Raw genomic sequence first — 26,335 nt, forward strand, 5'->3', positions numbered from 1 at the left:
TACCCCAAAGTGGGCCAAAATGGAACGTCGATTACTTTGCAAGTCATTATTGTATGGACATTATTACACACTATCGCACAACTCGAAGGCTGCTTGAGCAGATCCAGGTTGTGAACTGTCTGCAAAGGCAATCATCATCGATAATACAGAGAGCCCTTTGAAATACTTAGCCTCTGACAACTATTTCTGCGCTTATGTTGTTGCTCTTTGAAACATTCGTAACCAGCGACATTCATCTTCCAACGGAGTCTTGGGCGGTAACTCTGTGCACCGCTTTTCTTTTGACTTCTTCACAGAATCTTTGTGGAAGTGGTGGACATACATACATACTATTAACTACATAAGAGGGAAATCACAACATAGCCGCAAATGAAGCGCTGGGCAGGTTGCATTTTGAAATCCAGAGCAATAGAGTGCTCGTGCTCGTTAAGTTACGACTGCCAACCTACTCAGCTCGATCACAGCTACACCAGCAGACCACAAGATTGAAGCCAGGTTCAGATGATATAGAATTGGAGCCGGTTCCTAGAGAACAACTCCATGCCAAAATCTCTCTATATCCTTTATCAAGCACCGTAGGGCCGCTTGTTCTCTATGAGCATTCTCAAAAGAGACTCACTCCATGGCAAATCTGCACATCAAAAGGGTTTAACAGCCAATGCCGTATTGGAAGAGCCTGGGCTGGCCTTGTGCGGTGCCTGACAGCGGGTAAGCTCTTCTGGCTGAGAGTCAAGTACTTATCCCGCGCCGCGTTACCTTCGATGTCCGCACAAGTCAAAGGCTAATCTGATCTATTAGAGTCTTTGCATATCAATCTCGCCGAGTTGAAATTGGCACCAATTTCTCACCTCCATGGCAGCACCCTGAGACCCAAAACCCGTGTCAAGACGGACCCGTGTTCGTATTATGAGTGCCGGCAGGTTGTTTGAATAATGATGTAAGAAACATTTCCTAATTTCTCTTTAACTGACTTTTCTTTTCCTTTTGCTGTTGCTCTTCTTTTTTGGTTTTGTACTGTACATTGTTTTGTCGCAGTTTCTCGCCGCATATGTGCTTTCAACGCTCCCTTGCGCCGTACACACTTGTCCCAGGAATCCAGGGTCGATATTAGCGCGCATATGGTCGAGGGCTGCAGATCCATGTTCCTCGTAAAACAATTCCCCCTGTTCAGAATCCGTGTTCTCACGGCCCTCATCCTATGCGCTGCTTTCTTCGTCTTCTACTTTCAGAGGGCAGCTATTGTTCTTGCGGTCGTCTCATATTGGCAACTACCTTGACGATATATCCTCGTCATTCTTTATCCCCAAGAAAATCCGGTATAAACTCGATCCAAGAGGCATAAGTCCCGAAATTCGGAATTGGGCAGACAGTTGTTCATCCAAAACCCCTACCTTCACCAGAGAATTCCTGACCGATACATCTGCGGACGAGTGCGTCAAAACACACTTTTCCCACCTCCCGGACCTTGTCGAGACCTATCTCTCCCTCCCAGTTTCCATCCTCAAAGCGGATCTACTCCGCTAGCTCCTCCTTCTTGTCGAGGGCGGGATCTGGAGTGATCTCGGCGTCTCCTACGAGGACACTTCGATTTACGGATGGATACCCGAACAATTTAAGCAAGATGCAAACCTCGTCGTTGGCTTAGAATTCGATGTGGGATGGGATAGCGACTTTCCCCGCCTATTCGCCAGCTGGACTGTTTTAGCTAGACCCGGTTCTCGCCACCTGCAGATGGTTATCGATGATATTTTAAATGAGATCAAAGCGACAAAGGAGAAGTATAACCTTACCAGCACATCAGAGCTGCAGTTGGGGATGGTGGACGATGTGGTAGATTATACGGGCTCCAGAAGGTTGACGGCAGGTGTACTTAGGAGTCTTAGCGAGCAGCTAGGTGAGATGGTGGACAGCAGGAATGTGTCCCGTCTTCCTGAGCCCGAAATTGATAGAGGATGTCTTGATTTTGCCGCGGTACGCTTTTGCCCTTTCAGCCAACAATTATAAGGGTGTGAAATGGCCGGACGGAACGGGGGAACGGATTTTGTGCCTGGGCCGCCGTTGGTGACACACCATTATGCAGGTACTTGGAAAAGTCCCTATGGTGGGGAAGTTGTATGATTTGCCAATATATCTCCATTTGGGAGTAGAATTGTTACATAGTAGATATTTTTGCCGCGGTTATGCTTCTCATGAAAGATGATTGATGCATGGAGATTATAAATACGTACTTACAAGGCCTATCTACACATGAGACACATGTGCATAAAAATCCCAGTCTTAAGGGTTAATTTTGGGACAAGCTGGAGGACTATGGATTGCGGGTGTGAGTTTGTATCAATAACGAGACCACTGAGACGATATGACCATACACTAACATTGATTGAGGTCAATCGCCAATAGATCTAGTTAACAGGTGAGATATTGATAGCATTTCCATAGAAAGAGACTATCGCTTTGGCGATCATTTATAAACGATGATTGATATCGGTTAAATAATTCCTCTATTCTAGGCTACACAGAGATAAAAATTTGTAGATGCATACACGGAAAAGTAATCCAAAACCCAGCCTAGTAACGCTAAAATATTCAAACAAACGCTTGAACACCAGTCATAGCACGGCCAATAATTAAACCTGCAGGAAAATATGTGTTAGTTAGGCTTTGAACTTCGGCTGACACGGAGATATAGCTTGACGTGTGACTGCGGGGGCAAGTTCCAGAGGTTTGGATCGTAGGGGCAGGTACGGAAAGACTTACTGTGTATATCACTCTGCCCTTCATATGTTTGGGTAACGAATAGGTTTGCTACATGACGGCCGATATGGTATTCGTCACTGGCGGCATTACCGCCAAAGATTTCCTGCAGGCTGTCGATTGGAAATGAGAAATGAGGTCAGTCACATTCAAAAAATGCCGAAATAGGCTGGTGTGGGGGGGGAGGATGGTCCAGGCTTCGGAGGAAGCATTGCTGAAGAAACATACGTTCTTGCTCCCACTAACGCACGATCGCAATTCTGTCTCTTGATTATGGAAATCATCTCGGGTACAGACTTTCCCTCGTCATTAAGCCTAGCAACTTGAACCGCCGCCAAAGTGCCGTAAGCCGCATCCGTTGCGGCATCTGCAAGCTTCTTTTGCACGAGTTGGTACTTGGCTAGCGGGTTTCCTTTAAACTGTTTGCGTTCCAGAGCATACGTGCGTGCTCTATCAATGCAGTCCTCCAGAGCACCCATGGTCCCAAACGCAATTCCCAACCTTGCGCTATTCAGACACGTAAAGGGCCCCACGAGCCCTTCGACATCGGGGAACATGTTGGCTTCAGGAACAGGACAGGAGTCCAATTGAATCATACCAGTGATGGACGCGCGGAGGGCGGTCTTATTTTTGATCGCGGGTGTCTCTAGTGTACCAGGTGGACACTGGTCTCGCTCGATGATAAAGCCCTTGATCTTGCCAGTGGTTTCGAGCTTGGCCCAAACTAGGAAATAGTCGGAAATCGGAGAGTTTGTGATCCATGTCTTCGAACCTGAAATTGAGTAATAGCCCTTTTTGGTCGGATGCGGTTTGGCGACTGACTCCATCGAGCTCGGGTCTGAGCCGTGGTTTGGCTCAGTCAATCCGAAGCAGCCCAATTTCTTCCCCTTGGCAAGATCAGGGAGGTATTTGTCTTTCTGCGCCTGAGTGCCAAATTTGTATATGCCTGTCATGATCAGTGAGCTTTGGACAGACATGCCGGATCGGTAGCCGGAGTCTACCCTTTCGACTTCCTTTGTAATAAGGCCGGAGGCCACGGTGCTGACACCAGCACACCCATATCCGTCGATAGTGGCTCCGAGGAGACCGAGCTCGCCCATCTCCCGGATGATTTCTTTGTCATAGTTTTCATTTCGGTATGCCTCTACATAGAAATAAGCATTTTGTCAATGTCAAGGTGCCCAATTTGTTGTTCCTCCATTTTGTATGGCTCGCCAGAATGCAGGGAGTATCTATACCGTACCTAGGATCCTGGGTGCCAGCCTCTCCTGACAATATTGCCTCGCAGTGTCTTGGATAGCTAGTTCGTCTTCAGTATATAAATTTGTCGTGCCGAGCGGGTCTTGCCAATTGAATGTAGCAGTAGAGTGCGCGTATCGTCGCGGGATATTATTTGAAACAAAGTGGTTTGCTGCATGGAGTCTGCGAAAAGCGTGTCGCACAGTGAATGGATTCATATTGGATTTTCGCACGAAGGATACAGGACGGAATTGGAAACCCCTGTAGAAACAGTAGTTATCGTTTAATAATCCCAACACAATCCAGAGGGAGCGGGAACGAAGATGCCAGGAGGCACCCGGGCAAGTTTACATACTCGACTAGGTTTTAGTTATTGTCGCAGACCGACCCTTTATCAAATGCGATTGAATACGTGGGTAAAAAAAGAGGAAAAGCAAATATGATTAGAAATTAATATTGTCGAACACACAATTTATACGTTGCCAGTCAAACGCAAGTTCATTGGCGCAGTACATCTGAGAAGGAGATAGAAACAAGAGGCAGAAGGGTGAACATTTGACGTTGGTGATGGCGCTGATAAGGCTTGACGCGGCCCGAATGATGGCCCTCGGGTAACTATTAACAATACGCCGCTGCCGAAGTTCCTTCGGGAATCAGGATTGTGTCGGCAACAAAATCCCCGGCCGCCAAGATGTTCCCCGGCCCGAAGAAACCTTATCCCACAGTGAAACCCCCCAGCGAGAGAGATGACAAAAGTATCACAAAGCAATTATCAAAACCATCGTCTTATAACTAACTACTGAAAAGTCAATAATATATTTATATTTGGGTACTTTTGATATATAAAATATACTACTAATAAATCTATACCGTGAAATTTATTTATGAATGGTAGCCTACCCATAGTAACCACCCCCTTAATTACGTTAACTGGTATCCTCTCTGACCACCATAATAGAGGGTACAGTGCATTAGGACACTGCAACGATAAGCAGAGCGAAGCTCTGGAGCTAGTTAGCAATCTCGTTATATCATCATTACTAGTTTCTTCAGCTTTCCACTGCAAGTGACGTATTATTGAAGCCTTTCTCATCGCAGTTATATTACTGAACAGGCACAATTTTAACTAAATCTTATCAGATATTTCCACCCCTCTATGGAGCGAAAATGAAATAATATTATGGCTTCGGTCTCTAGAGTAATAACTTCAATAAAACCACTCATCGAAGGAACCTGAATCTTGTTGTCAATGCCATACATCCATAAGGGAAATCCCGTTAATGTTTGCTTTCGCAAGCTAAACCTGTCTGTTCGATACGATCTTTATGAGAATACCGTCAGGCTTGAAGCCTGCATCAATATATTCCTGAGTCATGTAGGCCGGAGCAGCTACATCTGCAATCTGCGTACCAAAGGAACCGCCATCCGCTTGACACTTGAGGATGCTGTCAGCCTCCGGCTTCTTACCACCATCGATGGTGTCTGCAATATCGGAAAAGAGGACCGAGGAGTCGTATGTCAGGTTGGTCTTTTTGGCGTAAGCTGCTGCTGTGCCACGCGCATACAGAATCCATTCTCCACAGTCAGGCGCATCGGCCGCCTTCATGGTGAACACTATTAGTCAACGGGTTAGTAGTCTGCTTCAATTGGCATTTTTAACATGCCTGCTGGGCACGACCGTGCCTAGGTTACGTGAATAATGGAATTTATTAGCCCATACATCTACCAATTCTAGTCTGTCGACCATAGGCGCGAAGATAGCTTGCTATGAAGCTGACATCCTTTGGGTCGACATCCTGGGGGATGTCGTTCTCTCCTGAGTAGCAATGCATGTTGGGAGTTTCATCGAAGCAAATAGTGCGGACCCCAGCCTCAAACCCCGGGATGGTCGCCGGCAGTGCAACGGCACCGGTGGTCATAAGAAGGGCGGCATACTTGATCACGGCTGAGGAAAACAGCATATTGACAGAGTTTGTTGGGTTGCTAATCACTGATGAATGTGGTTTGATATCAAAAGAGAGTTGTGGATTGGACCTTTCATGGAGGAGAAGCTGCCACTGAAAACCAAGATACTTATAGCATTTTCATCAGCTTGCCCGTCAGCACTGATGCAGCTGGAATTCGGTACACCAACTCTCCAGCATATAGACGATGTGACGCGGGAGGGATATGCATGTACTTCCCCTGCATGATGAGGATGACTGCCACTTCAACTAAATGAGGTGGCGGTTTTTAGAGCGGACTCCTGGATGACCAGAGCTTGAGGGAGTGCGGCTCATCGGATCATGTTGTATCCCTACGTGTAGCCAATTCTCTAGTTTGGATTTCCAGAGGTTTGAGAGTGGAGCAATATCTCAACACCGCCATTTGATATCACCGGGCTACATAGCAGTTTGACGTCAGCCTTAGTGTGTTGGCCTTGGTTGTCTTGCAGGTGGTCTTGCATATCAGATGGATGTCATTGTCTGGAGTGTAAGAGTCAATGGTAGAGGTGACTGTCAAAAAAGCATCGACAGGTTTGTTATGAAGTGTAAGCTCAGAGCCTTGTCCGCAGTAGAGTGGAAGCACGGAACCCGGACGATATCTCGGCGAGATATGGAGGACTCGCTTACTCCTCCGGTGTGATATATATACTCCGTAGTGTTGCATGTGTGCTCTGCATATGACATCATTGGCTGTAACTACCCCAGGTAAGATCCATTATTTAGTTACCTAATCCCAATCAGGAAATAATGTCATGCTTCTAATCCGTACATCCATACCTCTCATTTTATATATGTCCGTGATTTCAACTTTGCTGCCAACACGGTTACATTCTGCAGCTTATGAATAGCTTGAATGTAATTTTATATATCTATTATTCAACAATCCTTCGCTATCAGGTGTTGCACAAACGTCGTTTATCTCTTAAAGCATGGACTTTTTTTCACTACGTGGGAGCCGACCACCTTGAAGCACTACAATGCATGTACTCTTTAGCATCAGGTGCGGCTAGTAGAAACCAGTTGACTTATTGTGCTTTTGGCCTACTAGTTAAACAATGCTACGGCTCGGCTAGTGATGGCCATGGGAATATGAGGATGAGTAATGGTGTGGTTGCATGGAAATCTAGATTCATTCTCCGAGACGTGGGGGCCGTCATCTCTCAGTCCCTGTGAAGAGGCTAACATCGGAGTGTTCTCAGATTATCCATGAATTCTCTAACCTTCTCCTCAAATAGTTTAGTTGTGGATCGGTTGCCTGCTCAGCCCACCGAGCAAACGGAGGTTCAGGGTGCCGAGAGATGATACTCTCATAGAAACTCATTTACTCCGAAGGGGCCATACACTCCCCTTGACTGCGCTTGACTTCCCTTGCTAGGTCTTCTACAATTTCACCTGGGTATGTTTCAAACAAGAAACTTCTACAAGGAGCACCCTTACCTGCGTCTTACCGAAAGGAACCTTGTGTTTACTGTCGGAAATTGCGCTCACGGTTTCCTGGGCCTCGAAACCATGTCCCACTGTCCCCGAGAAGAGAGTGTGTTCAGTGGACGGAAAAAAAAAAAAAAAAAAAAAATCGCATCACTAGATAAGAGGTCTTTTTCCTCCATTCTGGATGGTGAGTAGTAAACTGTATTTTCTAGTCAGGCAAATTCGTTTCTGTGGCAAGAGAATATGGCTTCTCTGAAGTTGTTTCTTGGACTTCTGTTCTGCGTGGTGGGAAAGGCTAATTTATTGTACGATTCCAAAAGATACCCGAATCTTCCAAGTTATGGACCACAGGTGAATAGAAAACGACCTTGCATTGCTTATTGCCAAGCATGGACAGAATTGGCTGATTTTTCTGCGGTAGCCCAATGCCCCGTACATGGTGGACAATCAATACAATTACTTCAAAGTTGCACCAGATAAAGGTATGTCATTATCACCGGGCGATAGCTGCATGGAGTGGAATATTTTTGAAAATTTACATTAACTCGGGGATAGGAGAACAAAATGGGCCGGTGCGGCTTGAATCTGGTAGCTTTGAGAGCTACATATCAATGTTTAACACGCCAGATGCCAACTCAAAAAACCCTACTGGAGGTTCTTCAAACATTACTACCACAGCTAGTAGCTACTGGTTGCCGAAACTTGCGCCTTTGGGGAAGGTAAGTGCTTTCTCACGGTGCTAGACTACTGACTGAGCTAATGTATATGTCTAGCAACCAATTGCAGGAAAAGACTATGAGCTCTACAGAGATGTTGTAGAGTATGGTGCAGACAATACAGGAAAGGAGGATGCCACAGAGGCAATAAATGCAGCAATTAAAGATGGCAATCGTTGTGGTTTGGAATGCGGAAATACCTTTGCACAAGGAGCCATAATCTACTTTCCAGTAAGTGAGTTCCTCTTCTGCAAGGCAAATTCATTTACTGATATAGTATTTCCTATTTCTAGCCTGGCACATATAAAATCTGTCGACCTGTCATCCAGCTATACTATACTCAGTTCATTGGTGATGCTCTAGACCCGCCTACAATCAAAGGGTGCGATACCTTTCAAGGCATTGCCCTTTTTGATACAGATCCATACATCCCTAATGGTAATGGTCAAAATTGGTACATTAACCAAAACCAGTTTTTCCGTCAGATTCGTAATTTTATCTTTGACCTAACAGAGATGCCTTTGACCACGGACGACCATGACCAGCCACTTGTGCCCACGGGTATCCACTGGCAGGTTTCCCAGGCTTGCTCATTACAAAATCTGGTCTTCAACATGCCGGAGGCGACTGACAGTAACAAAGTCACTCATGTGGGTATCTTCATGGAAAATGGCAGTGGCGGATTTGTCTCGGATCTAGTGTTCAATGGGGGTAATATCGGCTGGCGTGCTGGTAAGCAAATGAATTGTTAGGTTGACTATTCCTTTATTTCAGACCTAACATCCCCTCTCAAAGGTTCCCAGCAGTATACAGCAATGAACCTCAAGTTCAATGGGTGCCTCACGGCAGTTCAAATGATTTGGGACTGGGGCTTCAATTGGCAACGCATTGAAGTTGACGGCGGGGCAATTGCATTTAACATTAGTGGTAGGGGTGGTAGCACTGGACAGGGCATAGGCTCTGTCTCCATCATTGGTATGTTTCTATAATACATGATTGCATGTTTAAACCTGAGCTGACTTGTGCATGCAGACTCGAAGATATCCAATTGCCCAATTGCTATCTTGACCAACTCTCGCGAAGATAGGATCAATGGCCCCCCCAATATTGTTATTGACAATTTGGAGATGATCAATGTTGAAACAACAGTTAAGAGTGAGAATGGTGATGTAATCCTTGATGGTACTGACCATGTTGGCCTCTGGGCAATTGGGCGTCGTTATAAAGGATACAAAGGAACTTATGTTTCCGGTGATGTTGAAGCACCTTCAAAAGGGAAACGCTTGCTGGATAAAGATGGAAAGCTCTTCTATCGACCTCGCCCTCAATATGAAGACCTCGGAGTGGACCAATTTCTTATTGCCACTGAAAATGGCTGTAAGAATGATGGAACTGGTGATAACGCGGGAGATATTAATGCTTTTCTTGAAAAGGCGACTAAGGAACGCAAGATTGCATACTTCCCAGCAGGTATCTACAGAGTTGGCGGCACCGTATTAATTCCGACAGGCTCCAGAGTGCAAGGTTCCAGCTGGTCACAAATACAGGGAGCTGGATTCTATTTCAATGACATTCACAATCCACGCGTGGTAGTACAGGTCGGGAAGAAAGGCGATGTGGGTGACATGGAGATAGTTGATATGATGTTCACTGTCCAAGGAGCTACAGCTGGTGCTATAGTCCTTGAATGGAATGTGCATGAGGACAGTCAAGGATCTGGTTAGTCACATCATTATTTTGACTATCCCCTTTTCCGGCATAGGATGCAATCATTCTAACTTAGAGCCTTCGGGGGCAGCTGCTATGTGGGACTCACATGTTCGTGTGGGAGGAGCTCTTGGTACGGATCTAGATATAGAGACTTGCCCAAAGTTTGAGTTTAGTGATGCTTGCATTTGCGCTTCGCTCTTGTTCCACGTCACGCCTCAGGCCTCAGGTTATTTTGAGAATGTTTGGATATGGCTTGCGGACCAGTAAGTTAAATTCCTCCTGCTAATGTTCAATCTTATGAAACACAATAGATAGAGAGCTAATTTTGGGATCTGATCAGTGACAATGACATGAGTGTCTATGATTCCCCTGACAAGATAGCGAATCAAATTAGTATATATGCCGCTCGTGGAACACTGATAGAGTCTGAAGGGCCCTCTTGGTTCTATGGTACCGGTTCTGAACACACTGTCCTGTACCAATATCAAGTGTATGGAGCGAAAGATGTGAGCAACCAGATCAGTACAAGTATCATAAAGCCGTGCATAGTACTAATTGGATGTTTCCTAGATATATCTCGGCCATATTCAAACAGAAACTCCATATTATCAGCCAGTTCCTATAGCGCCTTTACCATTCTACTCTGCCAAGAAATTTCCTGGTGATCCATCTTTTGAGGAGTGCAGGACCACTGGCTGTTCAACTGCTTGGGGTCTGCGCATCATCAACTCGGAAGGTGTAACACTTCACAGTTCAGGATTATACAGCTTTTTCCAGGAGTATTACCAGGACTGCGTTCCAACACATAACTGTCAAGAGCGTGTTCTCGAAGTTAGAGGCAGTAAAGATGTTGCCCTTTTCAACATTTTCACTGTTGGAATCGTGGAAATCGGAACTGGAATAAAGTAAGAAGCCTTTTTTCATGAGTGTACCTAGGCACATAGACATAACTAACCCTTTAATCTTAGCAACGGTGCCGTTTTCCAGAATGATTCAAATCAAAGGTTCGTTTGATGACTTGGATGTCTTTCCCCTGCAGAACTTGCTCGCTAATGAATGATCACTTCGATGCCAGTGGATTCACTACGGAAGTTAGCGTTTGGCTTCCTTTGCCAGGGGACGATGAATATGATATTGTTTATGTCGGTCCTGATGTGTATGATAATCCCTCAGTTACATGCCCTGCCGATTGCATTCTTGTGTTTCCGACTAGTTCACTTGCTTCACCGACAACCATTGATCCAGGTGACTATACAACTTCTCTTGAGTATGGACACCACGGCACAACAACCATTGGTGGGAGAGAAGTTCCCACATTCTACACAACAGTCACCACAATCACATTGGATATAGACCCAATCACTACAGATGGAATGCCCTACTCAAACATTAATATCACTGAAGGACAGCCAAGTGCTACACTCACTGTACTGCCTAGTGTTGATATTCCACCCATCCCTGTGCCCATGCCAGATGGAGAAGGGAAAACAACCACTCGGAATGTCACAGTTCCACCGTGGCCAGCTATTACCAGAGGACCACCGGAGAGCTGGAGCAATCCTAATACCTCCCCTACAGATGGCACCAAGGAAGGGGTTTACCACACTCCTTTTGTGACCACTGTTGTTGCCACTCATCCAACTGTCTCAACCCTTTCGTTTCCATCAACTGTTAGTCCGATTGTGGTTAAATGTCCTCCTAACTCAAAAGTTCCTTTCAATACTCCGAAAACAACGCCTACAATCTATTGTAGAGTGCCCACAACAGTGTCTGTTGCCTTCACTTGTCCTGCAACAAAGGTTGTTACATTTATTGGTTCCTCTACTGGTGTTTTTACAGTTGACTGCACTGTCTCAACAACCTTCACCAAGCCGGAGGAAACAATTACCCCTGGCCCCACAAATGAACCGGTAGGGATTTCAGAAAATATCCAGAGAGGAAAAAGGGAATAGACCATTTAAAGCTGACCAAGAATTGCCACAAGACAACTACCCTGCCACTGCCAGCGTGGACCACATGGCCACCTGGGGCCATCACACCAGTTGAAGAAGAGATCGAAGAGCCAGAACCAGGTAAAACGACTTGTGATCTCTGGTTTTTTTCAGTAAGTCTTATTATGAGAGAACAGATAATAGTATTATTTTAAGACATTTTGTTTGACTGGGTCCAGATATGTCTGAACAGAGATAACTCTATTTTTGGAGGATTACGCTGGATTCTTCCACCTGGCATATACCCACCGTAAGTAGCGTTCTCAGTACACTTCCACCATCAAACAATGGTATATGAATGTGACATTCTTAAATATAGGGGACCGCCACCTGCGCGCGCGATAAATCTTCCTCCATCATGGACAATAAAGCCTCCTCTCCCACCTTGGCCACCAATAACGTATGATATTGGCTCTGCACTTCCTTACCCTTACCAATCGTATAGGTACGGCACGAACTAACTTGCACAAAGTGTTGGTCGAGATAATATCATAACATACCCCAAGGAGGAGCCTACTAAGTGCGAGAAAACATCGGCTTCAATTTGCGCAACAAGTGTCTTCAAGACAACGACCACTAAGGGTCCAATCACATCTACAATCACATCCACCAGTTCGACATGCAATACAATTTATGGATGTTCAGCATCAGATTGGGACACCACAACAACACAGACACAGACGGGTAACTGTCAATTGCCAACAGCTCTATCAGCTCAAGCTGCCGCAGCGCCGCCCATACCGCCTCCCGGCTGCCCTGCAAATGCCATAGTGTATCCATCCGACATGAAGGATGTGGGGCAAATCCCTCAGCTTCTCGAAAAGTACGAAGGAAAATATGTTGAGATCAAGTCGGAGGTGCTCCGCCTCACAACATTCTTCTGGGTGCCTTTCTTGGATCAAGAGACGATGAACGCCTTGTTACAATCTGTAAGAACTTGATAGCATCCGGCTTTGACCTGCACGAGAGTGACGACTGATTTTGTTATATAGCCTGATGTTTCCGAGGCTTATTACTATGAAAGGTGGAATGCACAAGTGCACCCGCCCGATCCACGTAGCAGCTCCAAGGGTAGAAGTCACCTCGCTGTAGCTTCCACTCTTCACGGCCAGAAGAATGGTAATCACTTTACAAACGGCAACAAGACAGTTCTGGATGCGGGTAATGCGACTCAATTCAATAAGCGAGCGGTGAAGACACGAGAGCATGGCCTCATTTGGGATCTCTCCCAGATCTCCATGCCGAGAGGCAGTATTTGGAGATCCCCTACGAGCCATACGGTAGGGGACGACGAAGAGTTCCTATTCCATTATGATGACATCTCAGGAGACGACCAGTATATATATATATTTGACGAAGATGGCGTCTGGAATGACCATCCTGTGAGACGCCACCCTTTAAACCTATTCAGCGCAACATTGAGTGTTTATCACTGGTTATACTTTTCAAACACAAACTGACTAACATTCAACCTCTGTAGGAAATGGCTTATCACGATGACATCGAAATTTTGGAGCCATATATCCCTTACGGCTATGTTGGTCCCATTCAACCGGACTTAAAGCACGGAACTCGAGTGGCTTCCAAGATTTTAGGAGCTAATTTGGGCATATGTCAAAGGTGTACACTCATCGTTGTCAACCTCTATGGCTCAAGTCAAGCTCCGCTGAGCGACTTGATTCAGGAACGATACGTTGAACAACTGCTACACGTCCTGGAAGATGTTACTCAAAAGCGTCGCAATGGTAAGGCAGTTATTAACATGAGCTTTCAGTTCGCCGAGCACCTCTTGAGAGTGCCATTTTTAAATCGACTGTGTAAGTATCAATGCTACTCCTACGCTTCTATCTCCCTTCCCCTCATTGTGCACTATTTATTTCCTTATCCATTTGAAGGTTATCAAGATGAAGTTATTCAAAACTATTGTTTCTCTCTTACTAACTTTTATCAAATGTTTGGGTGTACTTTACAGATGAACTCTTTACTCTCTTAGACGACCAGAATGTTGCTCTCCTCGCTGCGTCTAGCAATGACGGTAATCAGTACCGACCGATCAACACTTACCCTTCTTTATTCGGAGATCCTACATCTCCACTGTACTTAAAAAACCTTATTGTTGTTGGGGCGACAAATGAAGATGGCCATCTCGCAGATTTCAGCCATTATTCTAACTGGATGACTACATTTGCTCCTGGTGAAGATGTTTATGCTCCGACTTTAGATGAAGGTGGATACGAGACTGATGACGGAACCTCTCTTTGTGAGTTTATAATTCCTTTGTGATATATCTACCAACTTCAAGATATAACAGTCCTATGGATAAAAAGAAGGTAGCTGATAGTGTTTCAAACCTTAGCTGTCGCACTAGTATCTGGTTTGGTAGGATACTATCGATCGTTACCATCTCCCTGGGAAGCCCAACTGCAGTCTCCTGCCAATGTAAAGAAGATGATCAAGATTTTTCACCGCCGTTTTGCTGTCCAGGGTGAACCGGTGAACTTTGCAATGATGAAACCCACCATCTGGAATGCTCAGGTTGGAGCACGTTCATGTTTATCTGACTATCACGAAATTCCTCAATGGGATGTCAACCGCGTATGCCCTCAAATCGAATTGGATCTTGAAAATGATTTCAATGAAGGAGAAACTGTGGAACCTTGCGGCCCTGTAATTAGCAACTCACTTCAGAAATTGGCCGGCTCTTATTGTCCCAATATTCCTGGTGCTGGCTCTGGCGGGCACACTGTTAGCTTCACAAGTAATGGCGGAGCGAAGCCATCGCCTACATGCGCATCTGGAACCGGCTGTGGTGGCCACTTATGCACCGGCTTTTTCTGTTCGCCCATGCCAACAGGAGTCCCCCCGGATCGCCATGACCCAAAAGACCCAAATGCAGGCAATCCGGTGCCGACGACCACCAGGCCTAGCGACCCAGACCCCACATGCGATGACAAATGCAAGTTGGACAGGGGCAACCGATGTGCATGTAATGAGAATGGATGTGATGATCAATCACCAGGCTGCTGTGCCAATGCCAGCTGTCCCTATTGCGAATGTAATGAGAATAGCTGTTCCCCTGGCTCACCTTGGTGCTGTGCAAACGATACGTGTGAGTGGTCAAGAACAGGTGGTGGTGGAGGGTACAATCCTCGTCCAAAACCAAGGACTGGATTTGTTTTGATTTCTGTGTCTAGTGTCGAAAATCCCGCTCCACCATATATTCATCACTATTGGGAAGTCTGGTCCAAACTGCATCCAAATAAAGTTGATCTGTGTGGGGATGAGCCTCTTGTGAAAGAAAAAACAGATGATGTGAAAGGGGCATTCCCTCCCTCCCTTGGACCATTTACTGCAAATGGGGTTACATGCGAATACATTGGTGACAAGAAACAGGCTGGTAAGCTGGAATGTGATACTAATGTCGCCAAAACTTCATGTAGGGCTCTGGATCCAATCGAGACATATGAATGTACCCTGGAAAACCCGATAAAACACCTCACTGTGCAGTGTGAGTGGGAAGCGGTTGACTAGGAAAGGAGGGATTTATCGAGAAAGTGATTTTCGGAAAGACAGAAGAAAGAGATACAACATTGTTTTGATATGTTAACTTGTGATGTATATGAACTTTTAGACTCATTGTGGTTGAATCTCAGTTGTCAACTTGTCATTAGGATATCTTTGATTTCCCAGACGTATCAATGGCTGTTGAGTGTATGTTGAATTGTAATTTGTCTTCTACTATTACTGTCAATTCATCAGACACATCAATGTCTATTATATTAGCCTCTAGCAATCCCGCAACTATGAAGATGATGAGAGTAACCTCAGTTTTAACTTATATTATGCTGTGACATCATCAATGACAGCTACAGTGATTGTGTGATATAGTAAATATTAACTTAAGAGAAGATATACTGGCACTGATTTACAAATGAAATAAGATGATATCTGAAGTGTGAGTTCTGTGCCGAGAACAGTAGAAATATATACTCTTGGTCTTAGTTCCACCTCTACGCCCTCAAGTCCAAGGACCTGCTTCTCACACGCTGTCGCAACCACGATTGCATCTACAGATGTCATCCCGATGGTTCTCACATGCCATCTGTGCTGCCGTTAACCACATCTCTTTCTTGGTAGGTAGGTACATTACATAGACAAGGGTATATTCTCCCCCCCCCCCCCCCTTCACACAACTTCACCTTCATGTTTTCCTGCACCACACACCACCCCCACTGCAGTCTCGATGTCTTCCCGTTAGTTATCCCCCCACTCTTCTTCCCGCAAACCTCAACGCTCATAGCCACAGCACACACTGCCGCTTCCCAGCCCTGGTCGGAGCGGATTGTGTAGAGGAGTGAGATCACCAATTGGAAGTGTCTCCGTATCTGGGAAGGCAGGCTTCACAGGGGAAGCACCTGTCTACATTGCGCTGACGCGGGGAAAGTTGCTTGCAATGCTGAAGAATGTTGGGGGCCCCCTCGGGGGGGCGGGGGGGGGAGGCGCTGTGAAGCGGTTTTTCACACAAGGACAATCTGCAAAAAAACGTGAGTAAGGAATTTACGCAGAATCTGGCGTTGAAAGCGAGGTCATGGCGACAGGACTGGAGAAGGGCGGAAGTTAGTCTATTTTATGAAAGTAAATAATAAGAACATGGGATAGCTTCGGCCGGTGTCTTTAACCCTTTAAGTTACCCCTATTTCCCGCACACATGCCCGTTCGCGCCTACTAAGCGCGTTTACGCCAACTACATTCTACACCTCTTTGTGTATTTTACGCACTCCTCACTCCTCCTCCACCACCTCTGAGGCGACAAACCCCATGCTATATTTTATTTAAGTATCTTAAGATGAGTGGCGGACTGCATACCCAAACCATGTGGACTCATATTTGGACTCATACAATTCAGCCCATTGATATATAGACCTCACGTAATAACATTCAAGCCACACTGCTATTAACTCAGAACCTTCCACAAGTGATTAAATATACATGCTAGGCTCCCTTGGCCGGGTGCATGAACCTAGAGGCAACGATGCAATCGCGCATGGTCTAGTTGCAACGAGTCCGAGCAACCGCGGGCTTTATGGGGGTTGGGAGTTTAGTCTGCATGGGTGAGATTTTGTACGCCGTAGCAGGGTCACGGAACCCATGTAGGACAAACAGGGTCCAGGTTGGCAGTTGAACCGCGGTTGACAAGGAAGCACGGGGAGGGGGAAAAAAAAGAAGTCAGCGAGTCCGAAGCCTGATGCTGGCCTGGGGCGCTTAGTCTAAAAGCAAAACATGTCTGCGCTTTGGAGCAAGGCAGGAGAAATCAACCAGTGTTGTATAACTTTGTGCACTGCCTGTCCTGAGCTTCTGAGAGAAGTGCCAATCTCATATATAGGCATACACTGGCTTGTCTGCTAGCATAAAGGGTCTCGAATATCTCTCCATTGGTCTTTTATAACTACATCAATTTTTCTCTCTATATTGTCTCGGCCTGATATTTCGGTGGGGATCGGTTGTATAGTACCTAGTGCGCCAAGGGCCAACTGTTTCTGCCCTGGGGATTAACCTGAAGGACTTATGTTTTGCCGAGAAGCCCGTTCCCTTATGGTGTAACTAGTTATGTTGTACAAATTTGGTCTAGCTCCATGCGACGGACGCTCCGCCACTCCTATGAGGATCGGGGCCGTGACTCTTGTACAACCGACGCTGTCCATATGCTTGCCCATCCCCGTTGGCTGTGCTCCTTCACAATGCTACCCTGTTGCGCAAGGTGATCTCACTCCTGCTGCCCATGTCTACCATCAGCTTCGGGTACGGGAAGTCAACCAGAGGGCACCAGAGTAAGTGGCTGCGGATCTGGAAGGCCTGGAAGGCCTGTGAGCGCAACCTGTAGCGCATTCTGTGTCTAGTCTAGAAGGATTTTCGGGATGGTGCGGACCCCTTTCCTCTACGAGGAATACCTCTATCTTCCTTAGGATAGGACTACCTATAAGCCGAATCACGGCATTTGTTGCTTCCATATTTTGAGTGGTAGATAGTGTGTCGCATCCAAGCGCTAGGGTGTTTCCAGTCATGTTTTCTGAAGACAACAGCAGGGTGATTTTCCGTCTTCTTGACTTGCGCAGCACCGCTACGACTTTCGCTTTGGACCCAAATTTGATCGCGTTCGGCGTACCACAGACTGGCGCGGGCTGGCGGTAAAACTGTTGTTATAAGGCAGGCTGAGGCCCTCCCTGGCAGATGCTTGCGCGCTGCTGCAGAGGGATAACGACCACACACACTTGGCGCTACTGTGCGATTCTCAACACACGACTTTAAGCCGTAAATGCAGGTTCAATTTTTAATTCCAACCCGTTTGCAGGTTTAAATAACAACCCAATCTTCTGCAACACCACTGGCTTCGAGACATGGCAGAACCTCCACCGCGCCACGAGCTTCATAACCAGGACTTTGACCTCAAGCAATGCGAACGATTTTCCCAGACAAGCTCGCGCACCGGTATTGAATGCCTGGAATGCGTATCCATCACGAGCTGAAGGAGGCAATGCTTTCCAACGATCAGGATCAAATTTCTCTGGATCTCGGCCCCAGATAGTACAGTTAGACTGAGGCATAACTGGGAACATGAGGACGGTTGTGCCAGATGGAATAAGTTGGCCACATATTGAAATGTCATGTATGGCTTCACGCATGGTGCATGTGGCTAAAATTGAATACACTATCAGCGTTCTTCTCGACATGTTATCATATACAGTTAGTGAGAAATATATCTTACAGGGAGGATAACAGCGAAGAACTTCCTTGACAAAGTGATCCAAAAACTCCATATTGCATATGTCAGAATACTTGAGACCATTAGGTTTCCCATAGTTCAATGCATTGATTTCGCTTCGCAGGCAATCCTGTACATCCTGATGGCTTGCGAGTGCATGAAATGCCCACATCAGGGTGGTTCCGACGGTCTCCAGTCCTGTTTTAACCCGGTTAGTTATCCGGTCCAAAGCCAAACCCAAGGCGTGGAAGGCTCACCAGCAGCTAAGAAAGTTCGAAGCTACATTACATTACTCAGTTAGCAGGCCAAAAATCTCCCATATCCAAGCCTGGACTCAGAATTCATCGATCAGAAGTTGGGCTTACATGGTCCACAATTTCATCTTCAGCGCATTCACCACACCTCTTCAATTGCTCTTGAATTATGAGTGCCAATAGGTCCTTGTTCGATGGTCGCGATCCTTCACTCTGTAAACTTCGTATTTCATGAACTTGTTGCTGTACATGTTTCTTCAATATTTGCTTTATCTTAGTATTTGCATTAACGTATTCTCGATTCGTTCTCATTGGTAAAAGTCGTCGTATCGGTACCCAAGCATTGAGAACGAGCATAACACGGGACATCGTAGTAGAACTGAATATGGTGTGGTAACATGGCCCCAGTTCACTGGCAAAGGGATGGCCGTCGAGCTCGAGTCCAAGAATTGCTTGGCCGATTATATCAAGAGCCGTCTTTGATATCAAGGAGGAAACTGCCCCGAAAAACTTTAGCATCGTCCACTGTAACTTACAGGCACCAATCCTTACTTTCAATGGTCCCTGTTTCGCTATTCTCAAACTCTGCCCCGAGGGAAGAAGAAAGCTCATCAGCTTTCAGTTCGAAGACTGGTAGCAAGTGTCTGACATTGCTGTTTAAAAAGGGCCCTTGTAATTGTCAGCCACAAACCCAACTCTAATGGAAAGAATAGGCGAAGGGTCCGGCTCGGGTAGAGGCTCGAAATACCGGCAAGTAACTTCTTTTGCTTTCTGTGGACCTCTCCTTCGGCAAAAAAGAGACCACCTCCAACCATATCCCCTACCAAACGCTTTAGGAATCTTGGTTTGGCGAAGGCGTATGCATGGGTAAATGTTACTTCACGGAACGCCCTTGGACTGTTAACAAGAACCAGTTCCTGGTTCCCTGGCGCAACATATCGTATTAGATCCGCATCCGGAAATTTCCTCATCCATGTCAAGGCGATGGAAGTCGGGCTAGAGGCCTTGATTTGACTGTAAGTTTGGCCAATAAGGAATTGTGCATACTGCGAAAGGAGTCAGTTCTTATATCCATGGAGATCTTTGATAGAATGGTCAACACAAACACTTGGGCCAGGGAGAGAGCGTAGTGGCGACGCCATCGGTGGATATATCCAAATCCAATAGATCTTTAAGATAACATATTGAATAATGAAAAGGGGCCAAAAGACCTCACGGCAGAACGATATGGTACCTTGATTAAAAAGATGGAAAGTATAGGTTTCCACAATAGATAGAGACGCGACTTTGAGGATGTCCATATGCACGGTAGTTTCGCAAGATGGAATCAATGTCAATGGATTCTGAGTAGCCCCGCCCTTAATAAAAGGAGTATGAAAATGACTCTCCAGAAACGATACAACAAAGATGCGAAAGGTGCGAATCTCTGTGCTTTAGTAGTCTTACATTAATTCCACGCCTTCCGGACCTTGGCTGCCCTCGGCGCTCTCGGAGGCGGGATTAATTGATGCGTCTGGGTATCATAAATAATCGCAACACCCCACGGGCCAAGCCTTCTGCAACACAAACGCAGCGTATTAAAAAAGGCTTGGACGTTTGGAGTGCCCGAACTGAAGGGGGAGAAGGTCCCGCAGGCAAGCAGGTGGGTGGGGTATTGCTATAGTGATATTTAGTATTACCCACACACCACAGGCGCAGAAATAGGTGAATATATCCGCATATATCTTAGAAACATGACAGAAACAAGGTAGAAACAAGACAGAAATCAAGAGGGAAACATCGTCATGATCGCCAGATAGCGTGTAAACGAACATCTCAAGAAAAGTTCCCTGAATAGGAACGAATCAAATCAAACAGCTAACGTATAATCCACGGGACCCGGTATGTATATGGGTATTAGAGTTGTGTCTCTAGTATAGATCGGGCTTCATTTCCGGTCCAAGGATGGTCTAAATATATTAATTTAGGCTTGAGGTGACATCCCTGAACGATTTTTTTAACTGAGGGGACTTCCAAGGCCAACAAGACTGCAGCCAGCCGACCTCAGCATCGACGCTGGAGTGGCGAAAGATTGATGATGTCGCTGTACACCCGTATGAGGGTGATCACGTTAGAAGGGTGAATCAATTGCATCGACGGGCCATACACACAAAATGATGCTAAATAAATCGTTGATATAGGGTTGACATTTGCGGATCCTTGCAGGTGAAACCATAATAATAGTTACCGAAACATTGAAACCCGAGTACTAAAAGCTCGGATTTGGTGTCCCCATTCAGCATGGTGTTCTAGGATTACTTCCACGCATTGTTTTGCCCACTCTCGAGTCTCGAAGTCCCGCCCGCGTGGGCGTAGTTCCCAGCCAAATCAATGGCCGTAGTCCACCGTAGTCCACCGGCGATTTTCAGTCTCCCAAGAACATCTATGGGTCCCAATGCCTCCTCCATGTGGAGGGTGAAGAAGGGGTATTTCTAGATGCTTTTGCGTATTGCCATGTCACCCGCCGTTAGCAAAGAATGCCACCCTAAGCAGTAACTGTGTTCCCAGAAAGATCGACATAATAGATAAACAGCTCTCTCAAATTTCGTTGTCTTCGTGTCGTGCAATTTTGGCCATGTTGTGAGAATGAATGTCCACCTCGAAGAGTCGGACAAAAATGTTGGTTAGTTGCTCCGACTAGTTACTACAGTCACGTGTCTCACATTCTACTCAAGTATCTAGAGAATCTCACAGATCATAATACATACATACAATGTTGATTCTTCTACAAAAGATAATGGTGAAGGCAGATTTATAAGCTGGACTACTCAATTTGACGGCACTAACTTTTTGAAGAAGATGCACTGCACAACGTTGGAATGTTCTATCAGCTCTTGGCATCTGAAAACAATTCATCATCTTTGACCGCAGTTTCTATTTATATATAAATCTGATGATATCATGTATTATCTACCTTTTTATTCGGGTTATTTTGAGGTATGCTGTATGAGAAATAGAGCTGAGAATATTAAGATTCAGAGTGAGATGTGTCATGTCACACAATGTACGGAGTAATGAGCTGAGCATCATCCTTAAACTATATATAGAATTCAGGTGCTGATAATAACTAGTAACTAGTAGCTATTACTGTTGTTTGATCAAGCGATTAGAGATCTGCACTCAAGGGTTTGAGACACTGCATATAGACTCATAAATTAAGAATAGCAGTCATCAAAGTATATATTAAAATATATTATTAAATTAGAAAATCAGTGTAAGTTCGTCCAGCAGCAGATACATAGAGAGATAAATAATATATATGTTCAAATGATGTGTGCACGCGTTGTTTTTTTTTATATGCCAAGAACTGACACTAAATCCAGACCAAATTGCCGCTGGCTATTTTTGGCTACAACTACATATTAAAATATAGACAGGCTGGGTTAGATATGTTGAATGTAGCTGGAGGTTACTTTTATCAGCTGTATGGTATAGTTAACCCTGCAGGAATCATTATATATCTTCGAGGATTCAGCCGATTGGAAGGGATTATTAAGGCATGAAAATGGATGATGAATTAGTTATCATGTTTGAAAAGTGAGATAAGAGTTTCTCTCCCTCTTTAACTCGAATACACAATAAATAATACTAAGAAACAGAAGTAGTAAAGGATTCAACTCGCACTCTCGCTGCTCTGCTATCACATGACACTGAACCAACCCCCTTTACCCCTTCGAACATCTTCACATTATTACTGATTCGCCGTGAGAGAGCCACGGAATCTATGATCAAGGTACTTCTTCAAAACACATACCCGTAAACCAGCAGATTTCGTGTTCTTCGGCCTTGGAACGAACAGGTCATGGCCAATCTCAATATCGTCGCTAGACGTATCTCGAAGCTCAAGCTCGAACTTTCTGAAAATGGTAGCAGTGGTAATAAGAAGGATCGTCTGCGCTAGTCTATACATATAAATAGAATAGTTATAAATATAATGAGCAAATGTCAGATTGGTTGAGTTTTCTGGTTAAATGAGCCTCAAGCAGAAAAAAATCCGATTCTAGGAGATATTTAATAAACTAACCGTTGCCCAACACATCGCCGAGACCCTTTCCCAAAGGAAACCAGATACCTCTCAAGTCGCTTTCGTTCGTCCAGATCCAGCCAGCGCTCTGGTACAAACTTGTGTGAGTCCGGGAAGATGGTTTCGTTGTGGTGCATAAGGACCGATGTCATTCCAACGGGAGTCTGTCCATTGAGAGATAGATTAATGAGTAGAGGTCCGTTCTATCAATGTTGGAATGATAAAATTATAATCCGATGGCTCTCGTACTTACCCCTGGAGGAATACAGTAATCCCTGTAGTGAATTGCTTGGTCAGGCGATTTCCGTTGCAACCTTGTGCTCACTCCGTACGATAGCCTATGAACTATCTTAGCACGGCCTTTGTGTCATTGTGCTGCACGTGTCAATCATTACCTCAGCCCCTCGAGAATGACCGAGGTCTAATGGCAATAAGTTAGCTGATATTTTATCATTCTGATCTCTGTAGAGATTACCCAGGGAGACGAACCAGGTATGGAAGCTGTTCCAGTTTCTGGGCTGGCTGCTTAGAGCTCCAGTCGCCTTCGAAGGTAGAAAGCTCATCGCGAAGTCGCTGGATTTTGTCTGGATTGTCTAGAAGGTAGTAAGTTATGACCGTTAACGCGTTTGAGGTTGTTTCAATTCCCGCTGCTGTTGTTGATCGGACTTCTTGAAGAATTCGTTCAGGGGCTTTCTCTTCGACTGGCAATCTAGAGTCGAGGATTTGATCGATCAACGAGTATCCTTTCGATGCTTTCGATGTCGTGCATGTGGGTTGCCTGTCGTTCTCTCCGTCTCTGTCCATTTGTATCTGTTTAATCCTCCGACGAAATCCTTCTTCCAGCTCAAAGAACAAGCCTAGGCCAGGTTTCATGGAGATTGCCAAGGTTCGAGGGAAATATTTTAGGATCTTCAGCACCCAGATTACCTGCCTAGATACCATCACCATTTCTGATAAGGACACCAACGCCCGCCTCCAGTGTGGAAGCCACCCAGGTGCGTCAAGCCATTGCTGGCGTTCATCCAGCACGTATGAAACAATGAGGTCAGTCGCCAAACATGTGTACCCAAGCGACAGTGGTACCGTCTTGCCTGTGATCCGGAATTGTTCCAGGTGTCCACAAAGCTTGTTGACAAGGTGATGAACCAGGCCTTCGTGTTGGGCCACCCTTCTTTTGCAGAAGAATGGGTTCAATGCACCTCTACGGTGACGATGTTGGTGGTGACTCTCCGTTCCAAATGCGGATAACGGAAATCCGAATGGTTCTAGATAGTACTGGTACTTATCTCGAGGAGAGCTATACGAGTATAATACGTGGTAATAATCAGGATCATCGATATGCAATTCGTATGGGCTGATCCGGATGATTGACCCTGTGGGAATCTACGAGTTAGGGCTTCCTTTTCGGCCTCTAAATGACATAGCAAACGACGACATACTGACCATATTGTTGATGCAGTTCCTTTATTTTGAAGGTGTATTGGCCTTTGCAAACAGCATCGTAATAATACTCATACCATAAAGTCGCGGCTGCTAGCTTCGGCCCTGGGAACTTTGCCAGTGGAGAAATATATAATCGATATATCACACCGCCGACAACGTAGAGTATGAAAAGGGACCATGCTGCAACGAGAAACCCAGTAGTAACGGCCAAACGATACACCTTGATCAACATCGTCGTCGTTAACCTGTACTGACACCCACTCTCATGGCATTGAAAAATGCCGTCCATATCAAGGAGAATAATAGTAGCGTCTTAATACAGCGTAGAATCGACTCTGTAAGAAAATATGGGAATGGTTGGATGTATCCTTCAAGCTGCCATCGAAGGGTTCCTCTGGGTATATCAGGTACTTTTGAATTGCCCATTCCCAGACGCTCAGGGCCACAGGAACATAACAAGTAACCTTGTCGACATCTTCGTAGCTGCAAAAGTTTTCGTGACTTTTCTGTAGGTTCATCTTTTAACTGGAAAACCGGGCGACGAATGTTCGGTACAGTGCTTCCGACGCGCACAATCCCTAGAATCAAGGTTTTGTGAGCAGGCTCGTTTTGAACGGAAGCCTTTGGCGGCATTCATGTTTTCTTCCCTCAATTGAGGCTAGAAGAACTTCGAAGATGTCGGATTAGCTTCGGGTACTGGTTGTTGCAAGCGCTAGAGAATGCCGCTTGATCGTGATGACGCTGCCAGACTTCTCGAGTCTTCAGATCTCTCGTTCCTTTGCCGCAGATTGCATGCATGTACTGTACAACATGACATCTACACGCTGGTGCAAAGCGCGTTTTCGCCAGCCGCAGCTGAGCAGTTAAAATAAGAAAGCCCAAGTCTGGTAACTAATAGGGAAGATAGATGCCAGTAACGTTGCAATCAACCTGCTTAAAAGCCGCGGTCAGAAGACCTCTGTGCTCGAACTTCACATGTTTGTCCAACGTGCTTTTGCATGTACCCGAGCCTTGCTCTCTCTTCATCCACCGATGAGATAACATATCCGATGCAGAGCATCGATATCGATACTGCCATTGCTCTGCATGTACCGGCCATGGTATGGGTATGTGGCCGGACGAGGAGAAGAAGAGAACTGTTGATAACACCTACCTCGATACCGGGCGCGGTGATCGTATGAAATATCTACAGATGCATTGAGATGCGGCATTCGTGTCGGCTAGAGGTACAGATCATCGCACCCAAAATGTAACGGTCGTACCATCACTTTTGCATTTCAACATAGCAGTTGATGCCCGGCTCAGGCAGATTTTCTCGTTCGTCCAACGTGCATTTCGCAGGAGTTCTTTCTGCATCTAAAATATGTGTGCTGAATAGCTTATCACAAAGCGCCACCTCTTAAATATCAGGGCTGATAGCGTGGCTGGGGATAGGCCTTAGGGCTAAAACGGTGTTACTCGGCCAAACTCCGCAGGTAGGAAGAAAAACAGAGCATCCGGGACAAGTTTTGGCTGGCTGGTCTGGATTTATAACCCGACGCTGCCGGGTTGGCACTGAAACTGATAACGTAGTAACATGTTCAATAATAGAAGTTTGAGGGCGGAAAAGAATATAGACATCAGGGATTCCAAATCAAAAGCTCGAAAACAAAGCCGTGATATCCGATATCTATAGAAAAACTCTGAATACGCCTCCCGTTAACATCTACGGAGTATAGGGATGAGTGATGGAATGATGGTGCCGAGTCGATATCGATTGTACACACCTACGAGCTACTGTACCCATCTAACATGGAGGATGAGGGGAAGAGAGCAAAGAGCCATGTAGGCGCCAGCGCTATACAGGCCTGAGCAGGTGAGGTGAGTTTGCATATTTAGCCGGGTTGAATGGTTCTAGGCTGGGAAAATCAAAACGGGGTTAATTAAGACCAATCTCCCCGCTTCATGGCCGCGACGCGTGGCATTTGACCTAATGCATAACTAGGACGAAAT

General features: G+C 45.7%; 5 protein-coding genes across 8 annotated transcripts; 2 read left to right on the forward strand and 3 right to left on the reverse strand.

The window, feature by feature from the left end:
* The first annotated feature begins 46 nt into the window (after positions 1-46).
* BDBG_03958 (glycosyl transferase) lies at positions 47-2,541 on the forward strand. The gene has a single exon (XM_031721477.1). It carries the CDS (start codon positions 1,732-1,734, stop codon positions 2,002-2,004), a length of 273 nt encoding a protein of 90 aa, XP_031578043.1. The 5' UTR covers positions 47-1,731; the 3' UTR covers positions 2,005-2,541.
* A 45-nt stretch (positions 2,542-2,586) lies between these two features.
* Positions 2,587-6,617, reverse strand: BDBG_16923 (glutaryl-CoA dehydrogenase; the record flags this gene model as incomplete). The annotated part of the gene is made up of 8 exons (XM_002625854.2): positions 5,714-6,617; positions 5,312-5,607; positions 4,463-4,508; positions 4,349-4,352; positions 3,998-4,254; positions 2,983-3,898; positions 2,758-2,867; positions 2,587-2,633 (listed from the first exon to the last, which is right to left on the reverse strand). The coding sequence occupies exons 1-8, from the start codon at positions 5,952-5,954 to the stop codon at positions 2,587-2,589; spliced, it is 1,917 nt and encodes a 638-aa protein (XP_002625900.2). The 5' UTR covers positions 5,955-6,617.
* Positions 6,618-6,750: 133 nt separating this feature from the next.
* Positions 6,751-15,663, forward strand: BDBG_16924 (uncharacterized protein). Its single transcript, XM_031724775.1, has 21 exons — positions 6,751-7,593; positions 7,727-7,757; positions 7,828-7,888; positions 7,962-8,125; positions 8,180-8,353; positions 8,416-8,854; positions 8,918-9,097; positions 9,155-9,841; positions 9,921-10,095; positions 10,173-10,338; positions 10,403-10,737; positions 10,801-10,836; positions 10,908-11,742; positions 11,817-11,936; positions 12,003-12,073; positions 12,143-12,223; positions 12,296-12,752; positions 12,816-13,205; positions 13,304-13,640; positions 13,796-14,083; positions 14,180-15,663. Exons 3-21 carry the CDS (start codon positions 7,843-7,845, stop codon positions 15,352-15,354), a joined length of 6,156 nt encoding a protein of 2,051 aa, XP_031578044.1. The 5' UTR covers positions 6,751-7,593; positions 7,727-7,757; positions 7,828-7,842; the 3' UTR covers positions 15,355-15,663.
* Positions 15,664-16,021: 358 nt separating this feature from the next.
* Positions 16,022-21,569, reverse strand: BDBG_03963. 2 transcript variants are annotated; one of them, XM_031721478.1, is made up of 8 exons: positions 20,988-21,463; positions 19,944-20,920; positions 19,586-19,883; positions 19,390-19,506; positions 18,949-19,334; positions 18,841-18,862; positions 18,587-18,781; positions 16,022-18,514 (listed from the first exon to the last, which is right to left on the reverse strand). In XM_031721478.1, exons 2-8 carry the CDS (start codon positions 20,136-20,138, stop codon positions 18,126-18,128), a joined length of 1,602 nt encoding a protein of 533 aa, XP_031578045.1. In that variant the 5' UTR covers positions 20,139-20,920; positions 20,988-21,463; the 3' UTR covers positions 16,022-18,125. The 2 variants fall into 2 exon arrangements, with proteins under 2 accessions (XP_031578045.1, XP_002625904.2); XM_002625858.2 differs by having other exon boundaries at positions 16,139-18,514; positions 19,944-21,569.
* A 779-nt stretch (positions 21,570-22,348) lies between these two features.
* BDBG_03964 (cytochrome P450) lies at positions 22,349-26,222 on the reverse strand. 3 transcript variants are annotated; one of them, XM_002625859.2, is made up of 7 exons: positions 25,497-26,222; positions 24,344-25,273; positions 23,390-24,273; positions 23,296-23,321; positions 23,154-23,238; positions 22,901-23,064; positions 22,349-22,778 (listed from the first exon to the last, which is right to left on the reverse strand). In XM_002625859.2, the coding sequence occupies exons 2-7, from the start codon at positions 24,630-24,632 to the stop codon at positions 22,568-22,570; spliced, it is 1,659 nt and encodes a 552-aa protein (XP_002625905.2). In that variant the 5' UTR covers positions 24,633-25,273; positions 25,497-26,222; the 3' UTR covers positions 22,349-22,567. The 3 variants fall into 3 exon arrangements, with proteins under 3 accessions (XP_002625905.2, XP_031578047.1, XP_031578046.1); XM_031721479.1 differs by having other exon boundaries at positions 22,349-22,839; positions 24,344-26,222; XM_031721480.1 differs by having other exon boundaries at positions 24,340-26,222.
* Positions 26,223-26,335: the final 113 nt, after the last annotated feature.

The sequence above is a fragment of the Blastomyces gilchristii genome (assembly GCF_000003855.2).
Source record: "Blastomyces gilchristii SLH14081 genomic scaffold supercont1.6, whole genome shotgun sequence".
NCBI lineage: Eukaryota > Fungi > Ascomycota > Eurotiomycetes > Onygenales > Ajellomycetaceae > Blastomyces > Blastomyces gilchristii.